At 42.7% G+C, this 10,858-nt stretch overlaps 1 protein-coding gene across 2 annotated transcripts in view; it reads left to right on the top strand.

Annotated features, from left to right (window-relative positions):
• Nucleotides 1-9,963, top strand: part of MBOAT2 (membrane bound O-acyltransferase domain containing 2) — a 229,023-nt gene extending 219,060 nt beyond the window's left edge. For both annotated transcript variants that reach the window (XM_059729762.1, XM_059729765.1), the window contains one exon: nt 1,459-9,963. In XM_059729762.1, the coding sequence (XP_059585745.1) occupies nt 1,459-1,684 (226 nt within the window). In that variant the 3' untranslated portion in view covers nt 1,685-9,963. The remainder of the gene's footprint in view (nt 1-1,458) is intronic.
• Nucleotides 9,964-10,858: the final 895 nt, after the last annotated feature.

A 10,858-nucleotide genomic window follows, 5' to 3' on the forward strand; every position in this document is an offset into this window, starting at 1 on the left:
GTAACTTGTGTTCCTGGCATGGAACAAGTCCTTACTTACCTTGATTTGGCCTGAAGGCAACCTTTTCACTTTTTTTATAGATTTCATACATTACATATAAGAGTATACCACCTCTGTGGAAACTTTAAGACCGCTACCAAGAATCAAGCCACTCCCACTTTTCACAGGCACAAGCCCAGAAATAAGGCAAAATAAGTATCCTCACTGAGCATCGCCACAACATCTTCCTAATACAGGGGTTCTCAAACTGTGGGTCGTGACCCCTTGGAGGGTCATGAGCAATTTAAAAGGGGGCCGCAAACTTCCCGGGGGTACATGCGGCGGCGCAGGGAAGCAGTGCGCACAGTGACAGCGCAGATTGGTGGATGACAGCAGTGGCTGCCGTGTGCGAGCTCCCCGTCCCCCACCACTGCCACCCGGCACTCAGGGTTGTGGTATCACAAAATTTGAGAGCCCCTGTCCTATTACATAAACTTAGTTACTTAAAAAGCATATTAGCGTATTAGCTCACGTAAGCAGTTATGCTCATATCCAAACAGTCTCTGTTGGTTTTGTTTTTAGCCTTCCCCAGCAATCATAACCGGCAACCCTTTGCTTCTTTCATGCTTGCCATATTGTGTATGTACAATATTATACAGCCAGAGTGCTAAATACGGATATATATGGTGCATGTGGATAAATCTCTACCGGTAGTGCTGTATATTCTTATTAATTAAGGGATGTCAAACTTGCCTGGCCCCCATGGGCTGGATCCAACCTGCAGTGCTTCTTGGGGCCAAATCCAGATGTGGCTGTGGTGGGGCAAGTGGTGTCAGGGAGCTGTGGAGGTTAATGCAGCTTTTGCTCATTCTCATTGCCAACAAGGATCCCCAATGGGACTCTGTGCTGCAGATTTCAGTGGTGGATCATTCCACCAAATTCCTGGCTCCCCTAGGAGCAATTCTGGGTCAGATGACAGCTCCACAGGCCGACTCCAGCTCACAGGCCAAATATTTGACATCCCTGGCTTTAGTTATTCTGTGTTGTGTATAATAGATGGAGCCCTACCTGTGCCCTCAGTGCTGCACACAGGCCTTTAATATGGCTTTATCTGTAATGCAAAAATGATTATGTTGGGGTCTTTTGTTATCATTATTCACTCCCTTTTTCTGTTCTCATTGCTCAGTTTTTTTCTTATTCTTTGGTTTTAGGCATCTAATTTTTTTAAAGTGAAGTATAGCATGAGGGTTATACTGTTAAGTAAGCCAAAATGTGTTAGACTTCTCAGACTCCCAGTGGCAATGTGATTTGCAAAGCTGTGTATGTACATTGCAGTCTGTACTGAGAGATGTCACACTGAAGTTTTTCATGATAAATGTATTTTTACCATGCAGCTTGTTATCTTCCAGTAGTGTCATATTTAATAATAAATATAATGAGGAAAGATTTTACTTTGTTTTCTCTCTTTTTTCCCCCTAGCTGCTGGTATTTTTGTCTTCACATTGTCTGCATTTTAGTGTTGTTGCTATTTCCAATGAAAAGAACTCAAAAAGGAAGAAAAGAGCAAGAAAGTGTGCAACCCTCATGTTCCAAAAAACTAAAGCAGGAAGAAAATGCTTTCCAACAGAACAGTTATTCCACAACAACTAATAGTTTCAATCAGAAGCAAGAAGTAACCCGCAGATATCCATCACAGAAACAATGATTGGGGAATACTATGATGAATATATTTTGTATGTTTTCAAAATCCATTTTTAGCACCTTTAACAGGGTTTGTATTTGTTTGCAAAGATGTTTAGTAAGAAAAGAATGCATTACCTAGGAATATCACATGCAATGGTAAGACTAGAAGCAAAGCAAATTAATCCCTCCCATGTCATGTCCCTGTGGGTCATGCCTTGTATATGAAATATTACCATTATTTCAATGGGCACTCAGGACTTACAACGTATGTCCATAGGGTCATATGCGTGCCCCTTTGCTGAATGTACGTTGTGCATCCCAAGGCACTGATGAGGTAGAAAACAATGATCAATCTAGATTAACATATGGAAAGAAGTTTTTTCCAAATGAATGACCATGCCTTAAACCCTCTATTTACTGAAATATTGTTTCTAAGTGGTATTTTCATATTTAATATTATGTGAAAATCATATGTCAGAAAGATGTTGGATGATATCAAAAAGAACAGGAACATGACATTGGAAATCATGGAAAGGATCTGTATCTTTAAAAAGCATTGCAATAAACATCTCAGTATTTGGAGGGTTTTCTTAAAGTATCTGAAATTTACAGTACATTGCAGAACTGTAAATGTTACTGATGCCAAATTAGGTTAGTTTGAGAGAGAGTCTAATTGTAAAGAGCCCTTCTGAAAAGAATTTTTAAAACTAAAGATTTACCTTTTCAGAGTGGATAACTCTATTCTGGATTCCTTTTATTTTTAAAGTGAAGTTTCTAGCTAGAGACAAAATGGCAACCATAGTAGGATACAGATGAAGACACTGTGTAAACACCAGGCTTTGGGTACAAGTTCTTATTATCCTTAGGTACAAGAATTTCTTATTTTATTTAAGTATTTTACAAATATTTACTCTGAATATCTTAAGAAGAGTAAGAAGAAATCATTCAGAAGTTTATCAGACAAAATGGTTAGTTGAAAGCACTTACAGAATCAAAAATAGCCAGATTACCTTGAAGTTATAGCTCTAGTCCATAGAAAGATTAAACTACAATGTTAATGAGGGAAAGGGCACTTCACCTTAGAAATACCCTGCAGCCTAAAAAGTCTGTGGGCTTTAAGAATTATTATTTTTTAAAGTTAGAATGTCAGAAAAAGAATTCTCACACATTTTTAGGTAAATTGTGAGAAACTAATGTTTGGGAATATGAATCTGACAATTCATTTTGATATTCAATCATGGGAATTATCCTGCAATTATATCTATTAAAGACCATTTATTGTGATAATGGTCCCTACTGGAGAAATGTCCTAAAGGGCTACATTTTATTTGATTATATTCTATATTTTCATATGATTTTTAGTAAATGAAAAAACTGTTTATTCACATGTTGTTTTAACTTTAAAACGTATACATAGGATGTCAGGAAAAAATAATGAAACTTTACACACGAGATGAATGATTTATACATTTCTTGTTCTGGTTTGTTCCTTTGCGGTAAAGATGGTCCTTCCATCACCCTACCTCCCCACCAAGGAAATTTCCAATAATGAAGAGCGTACCGGGGCTCTTCGTTTAGATGTCTCTGTTTACGAGATTTTATAAGCAAATGTGTTTTTGCCAGAATGCCAGTGCAATACAATCTTCTCCTTTTTAGTAAGCTGGAATTCTTGTTTTGTTATGGATGCCAATAGATGTGATAAGGTTTAAAGAGGCATTTGGCTTTAGTTATGAATTGCAGTAACAGTTGACTTGCTATAGAACAGGGGTGTCAAAGACATGGCCTGCAGGTTGGATCTGGCCCATGGTTTTGCCTGCGCCTGGGGTGTGTGCTTCATGTGGCACCTGTGCTGGACTGGCCCTGCATGCTGGATTTGGGACTGATTTAGATCAGGCCCACAGACCACAGGCCTGGGTTAGAGCTAGCATGCAGGGCCAGTCTGGCGCAGACACCACATGTAGCATGTGGCCTGGACTGACCCTGCATGTTGTTCTCAGCTAGGGCTGGCATGTGCTGCACATAGCATGTGGGGGCTCAAGTTGGTATGCTGTGTGCAGGATCCAGGGCTGGGCTGGATTGGGCCCAACGTGGGCCCTGCCTGCTGGATAATAGTGCACAGGGCTGGCCCCGCGCACTCTGGACTGGCCCCATGCAGTGTGTAGTGCGTGTTCTGAATTGTTCCCATGTGTCATGTATGTGTTGCATGGGGCTGGAGCCACTAGTTTAGTGTGCACACTGCATATGGCATCCACACCTGAGGGATGGCTCCAGCATGTGTGGACTGCCTGTGGTCTCAATCCAGCCTGCAGACCTGTGTGCAGCCTACCACCTCCAACCCCCATGCACCATGTGCGGCGTATGCCAGCCCCAGCCCAACTGAGGCTGGGTGAGTTTGACACCCCTGCTATAAAAGAACAAACACACTCTCAGAATTGAGCAGTATGGTCATGTCAATACAACCTGGATTGGTGCTGGAATTCGAGGGGAACTGGGAGAGAGTCTTATTCCAAAACATGGATATGAGGGAGCATAGGCAGCTAAAGCAGTTAGGTAAATGTACCAGTGAGCACTAGTAGAGAGATTGCTGGTAGAAACAGGACTGCCTGTTTCTGCATTTACTGTGCTGATATTTTTTCTAATTTTAGAAATCCTCAACATTTTGCCATTGCTACATAAAACAGAAAGGACTGTAAATCTCATTAGTTTTGGATAAAATGTCTGCTGAAATAGTGCCCTAGAATTTTATCACTTTATGATATGCCAATTTGTGAATAAGAAAATAGGGCCAAATTTTGCTCTCAGTGCAAATGAATACCTCCTGGGACTGCAGTGGGAGTTGTTTCTTGTCTCACTGCAGTATTGGGCTCTCATGATTAGATTATATTTTTCTTTGTCTCATGTTACTTGTCTGCTTTGCTGTATCAAATGAAACATCCTGTACTAAATCCAGTTCATGAATTTAACTAAAAATCCAAGAGGAGCCCTTGGTAAAGTTAATAATTTTAAAAAATGCCTTCATATAACAATATTTAAATGTAGTGTTTTCATTTAAAGGAATATCACTTCAATCATTTTGGTGACTGTTTTACAGGGAGTTGTATTTTAATCTCTAAGAAGGACTAAGCTTGAAATTTATTGGATGTTCAAAGTGTAACCTGTTTTTAAGTACAGTGCTTGGTCTCCTTTGACTGACAGTTTCACATATCCCTTAGGTAAAGGACATGTGGGTGTTTTGCATATTGTAGACAGTTGTTCCTGGGTACTTGATAAGGAACTAACGCTAGTTTTCAATGTAGTCTCCCACGGAGTAACTATTCACTAATTGTTTTTAATGTTTTATGCTCATACATTCATCGCAGCAAATTATATATAAAATTAATCTGAATGATACCTACTTAAAATTGCTGTGGTAAAGGCATTGTCAGTTTTACAGTTATGTCCATTTTTTTCACCCATAGACATTATTTCTGCTGATACTCACCGTATAGATTTTCAGTTTGTGCCACTTTTAAAAAGAACACTATTCTATGAAAACATGGCTATTAAAGGACTACACCGGGGTGGGCAAAATATGGCCCGTGGGCCACATCTGGCCCGCTAGGCCATTCTGTCTGGCCTGCAGGGGCCTCTAGAAATTTTTTTAAAATTCATATTTATTTGCCTCTGGCTTCAGTCAAAAGTGACAGGAGCCAGGGGCAGTAGGACCCAGGGGAAGCCACAGTAGGCCCCTGGAAGAGCAGGGCCCACCCTGTCCCGTCCCCCGCAACCAGAGGGACCATGAGACTGTTGCCACCCGTGCTGGAGCGGGAACCTTGGGTAAGAGGGGGTTAGGGGGCACGCTGGTCCTCACCTGGCCACAGGGCTGGGGCGGGGGGCTGGGAGCAAGGGGCACATGGGAGCCAGTGCTGGTGGGGCCCAGAGCAGGGTGGCTCCCCTCTCTCCCTGATGGGGCAGCCCAGCCCCGCTCCATAGAGCCCAGGCAGCTATGCCCCGGGCTCCTGCCACCCTGCTCTGGGCCCCGCCAGCACTGGCTCTGGGGCACTACTTGGCTGTTGCTGGCTCCCAACCCCCCTGTCCAGCCCTGGTGGAGGACGAGGGGCACCTGGGGCTGCTGGGGGTGGCATGCCTGGCGAGGAAATGTCCCAGGGTGCAGGGAGGCAGCGTGGAACTTCCATCCCGTGCCTGAGGCTTGGTGCAGCAATGGCCCGGCTGCCCCCTCCTGCCCCCCAATGGGAGGCTCCAATGGGTGCTGCCCCCCATTGGAGCCCATTGGGGGGCAAGCTGCTGCCAGGCCGCTGGGCCCCTGTGGGGCGGCGGGGACCGGGCCCTCCCCCCAGGGTGGCAGCATCCACTGGGGACACCCGTGGGGAGGGCAGCCAGGCCGTTGCCATCCCAAGCCTCAGGCACAGGATGCAACTTCTGTGCCGCATCCCTAGACTTCCCAGGCCATGTGCCACCCCCAGCAGCCTCAGGTGGCCCCCTGCACTGCCCCCAGGGCCACCCAGGAGCTTCCCCGGGGCCCCCGGCCTCCTGGAAGCTGCAGGAGCTTCTAAAGCAGAAAAGCAGCTGTGGCTCTGCTGTGGCTCCTGTCACATTCTCCCTGCCTGTGCCAGGGCTGGGGGACAAGCTGCTGTCAGGCCCCTGTGGGGTGGGGGAGCTGGGCCACCCTCCCCCCCCCCAGGGTGGTGGCAACCCCCGGGCCGCCCATGGGGGGAGCAGCCAAACCTTCAAGCCTCAGGCGCAAAATGCAAGTTCAGCATCACCTCCTTCAGCTTCCCATGTCCTGGGCCACATCCCCACTGACTCGTGCCACCCCCAGTGGCTCCAGGAGCCTCCCACACTGCCCCTCAAACCTGACAGGCCCTTCCCTGGCAGCCCTCGGTCTCCTGGTGGCAGCAGGAGCCGCCAGAGCGCAAATGTGGCCACGAGGCTTGGGGCAGCAAGTGCCCAGCTGGCTCCCACCTTGCAACCCTTCCTGCAAACCCCACAGCCACACCCTCCTCCAGACACAATCACACATTCCACAAATACCACACACACATCCACCCACCCACCCATACCCCCCAACATTGCTGTACACCCCACACACTATACAAGAGTAAGATTACATTTTGATCTATTATGCAATCACTTCTACATTTAAAGCACAAACACACAGGTATCAGGACAAAAATATATATTTTTAATTGAATTAAAATATAATATGGGTATTTGATTTTTAGTACATGTTTTTTTTCCCTGGTTCTAAGATAGCAAAAACCCTCTTCTCCAAAGGAGTAGTTCCAGGGGCAAGGGGAGGGACTTCTGGTGGCAAGGGTCAGAGGTCAGGGGTGGGACTTCCTGTCCCAAGATGGTGACCTAGGGGGTGGGGCATCTGTCAAGGGGCGGGGTTACCCATGTGGCCCTCAACAGCTTGCCAAAACTTGCTAAGTGGCCCTCTGCCCAAAATAATTGCCCGCCCCTGGACTACACTGTCAAGGTAGACGGGGCCAAGATTAAGCAAATACCATGGGTGAAATTCTGGCCCCTGTGAAGTCAGTGGCAAAACTTCCACTGACTTCAGTGGGGCCAAGTTTTTACCACAGATGTATTGCAAAAAAATTGCCTATCTGCTTACACACATTGCCATATACATTGTCTATAGTAGCATGCAAAGATTTGACTGCTGCTTACAAATACATTTAAATGCACCTAATTTTAAAAACCTAGCATTAAATAAAAAATATGAAGTTTAAAAGTACCATATAACAACCTTTACACTGTTTCATGTTGCATTGTCTCATTTTTGTAATGGAACTGCTTAGTCTTAGAGGCACAGCCTGGGGCTGTGCCTGGGGCACCATTGGTTGCCCCTCTGTACCAGTTGTCGTGGTGTGATCAGCTGCAGCCGTAGCTGTTTTTGGGTCCCCTCTCCCTCCAAGGCTGCTGCCCCAGTCACCTCCCCCCAGTTGCACTAAATGCTTAGCTTCTTTCACTTTTCAAATGTTGACATCTTGTGAAATTGGTTTTGAAGAAGGGGCAGAGGGGGTTGTATAAAAATGGATGCATTTTCAAGTGAGCACTTTGAAAGTTTGCAGTTTTTTCCTGAAAATTGACTAGTTTTACAAGACCACAGTGAAATGCACCATTTGAGAATTTAATTGCACACATTTTACACCCACTTATCATGCGGTAGAACCCTGATTCAGCATAGCAATGAAATATGTGATCAGCCTTAAGAATCTAAGTTTTTCCCTGCATGGCATAGCGCATAGGGATGTGCTTTGGTCCCACTGAGGGCATTTGCTTGAAGTTAATTAAGCACATGACTTAGTCATGGTGAATAGGATGACTGTAAGCAGGTGCTTAAGTACTTTGCTGAATTGGGGCCTTACCTGAGTGAGGCAGTGTTTCCACTGCAAATGCTGCAAGGAAGCTTTATTAAAATAAAACTATTTTTAAATGTTTAATTTCTTAGAGTCATGTATTAAGATTAAATTTTTGTATGTTTTTTAACAAACCTGATTTTCAAGCCTATCTTTGTATCCCTTTAAAGAATATTTTAAAAATTTTCCTAGCAGCATTTTAGTTACAAAAATTTGCAAAAGCAAACAAATGTAAGTTTGCCATCAGTTCATTATCCTCTTGTATGTTGGTTGCTAGTCTCCCATGATCTAGGCCTGTTCTAGCATTTTAAAAGATGGGACAGCCCCATTGTCATAACTGTTTAATATACATATCCATATTGTAAAAACATCAGCCTGTTGGCTAAGAAACTGTTATGTTCTATCATATGTATAACCCTATTTAAAATTGTCCTGACAAATGTTTTGCACAAGTTTGTCCCCTCAGTTCATACAACATATTCTTCTGGTTTTGATTAAATTCTCTTTTCATACCACTTAAAAGAAAATGTTAAGCCTCACAAAGTTATTAGAGGCATTAAGGAAAGTGATCAACAGTGCTGCAGCAGCAAGAATTATCAGGTCCCAGGGCTCCTGACCAGGTTTCTGAAGTAGAAATAGAATTGGTAAACCCAAGTGTAAATGAAAAGTAAAGGATGTTTTTTGGTTGGATTTCCAAAACAACCCTCATAAGGATTTTTGCAGCTAGGCTTTAAGTATGTAGTTTGACTTCATATAGCCAAAGTCTATGACTAGGAAACTGTGTTTTCAGACAAAAGTTTCCCCTTGTGTTCTTGATCATCTAGTCCTGTTCCAGGGAAATCCTTCAATGAAAGGTACCCTTTCCTCCATCTGTAATTCACTTTTCCTTGTCTGGTAGAGCAATTGTCTACTTCTACTATGTTCTCTTCAGGATAAGCAGGTAACTTTGGCCAATCTTTTGCTTGGGGTTAGGGCTGTTTTGCCTCTTCCTAACCTTGGTCAAAGATGGTATATCCAACTTGCAGTAGTTTCAGGTTAATGAAACCAGATGTTGAGATAAGATGTTTGTTGTCTTAGAGTGAAGCATTGTATATCAAAGGTGCAAAAACATTTTTCACTGTTAACAGTAGGTTAAAGAAAAGGAGCATATGCCTACACATTTTTGCCTTTTTTATACGTTTATCAAATCTCAACGTTTTTGAGGATTTTTTTCACTTTGTACATTTTTTTTGTCCAGTAATATTGATAATTTCTATGAAGAGACTTCTGATGTGTCTTAAAGTGACAGAGGTGTCATAAACGATGCAGTAGTGGCTAGGTAGTTATTTTTAAACCCCAAACCTCAGATGTATTCTAGATCAATTAGAAAAGAAAATTACAAGTGTATTGAATGGAAACTAGTGTAAGATGAGTGAATATAGCATTGTTCAAATTATATAATAAAATGTAATAAATTATTCAAAATTTAAGAATCTGAACTATTGGAATTTTAGTTCTTTTCTACTTTGGTTACACATTCAAACATAGTTTTACCTCAATACAAAAGTAGTTATGCATCCAAATATCCATATGTTGAGATGAGAATACACCCCTAAAAGTGGATAGTTACAGTACTCTTAAATACTGGCCTTTCCTGGTACAGAGTATAATTCATCATCAGTGAATTTCATTTTTATTATTCCAAAATATATATTTTTTAAAAAGTGTTATTTTTCAACAGATCCATAAACTAGGTCTTGGTGTATGGTAAATTTAAATACCACTGTGTTAGTTACACTGTGATGTGATATTTTAATAATTGCTCATTTCTAATTTGTCTCAGCGATGCTACACAGGTAGCATGCTGTTATGTTTCAAAGGTGTTTTTAACTTGCCTATAAATGTTTTTCTAATTTGTGTCTTTAAAATCTTATTAAACAGTAGTTTAAAAAAACTCCTTGAACTTGTTTTGCTAAATTCATTTGTATCTTTAAATAAGTGTGAAGAGTTAACACACTATCTTCTGCAGACTATGCAGGCTTCCCAAGCTAAGGGGGAAATGCTTTCTTCACTAGAAGATCACACTTCTTACATCTGGTAGTCTTGACTGAAGTGTTGAGTGTCTTATGATGTCCAAAAATGTATTTTAAGGAACAGAAAAATTCCAAATAAGAATTTAATTCAGACCTGAATATTTAGGTCTGCCCATTTGGAAATACTTGAATTTGGAAAAATGTTAAGTGTAACAGAACAAACAGGACAAAAATATAAGTTGTGATGGGCAATGCTGTTAAGGAAGGTAGTAAACGACCATTAATTCTCTGGATCATGATGTACACGTAAGAGGTCTAGTCAGGTGCCTGATGAATCCACTTGTACAGAGTCCTGCAACTATCACATCAAGACCTTTTGCCATGTAAGCCTAGGCAAGAGTGTGGAGGAGTAAAGGCTTCCCAAGATCTACCATCCTCCCTTTAAACCAGTGGTTCTCAGCCTGTGGGCCGTATGCAGCCCAATTGGTACACTGCTGCTGCCCATGTGACACCCTGTTAAAACATTTTTAAGTGGATACACAGGAGGTAAGTTGTGTGGGTGTGGCCCACATGACACACCGAGAGCTGCAAGTATGGCCCACTATAGCTAATAGGTTGAGAACCACTGCTTTAAACTATTGAAACAGAATCCAAAGGCCAGACCAAGTCCAGACATTCAGTTCCTCAATGGTTGTAGCTTCTACTGGAGAGCAACAGATGAGAACTGCTGACTGCCTACCAACTCAGCAAGGGCATGTTTCTTTCAGGGTGATGTCCCTTAGCCTTTCTCCAATTAAGGAACACCCACAAGATAATTGG

The sequence above is a fragment of the Alligator mississippiensis genome, chromosome 1 (assembly GCF_030867095.1).
Source record: "Alligator mississippiensis isolate rAllMis1 chromosome 1, rAllMis1, whole genome shotgun sequence".
In the NCBI taxonomy this organism is placed as follows: domain Eukaryota; kingdom Metazoa; phylum Chordata; order Crocodylia; family Alligatoridae; genus Alligator; species Alligator mississippiensis.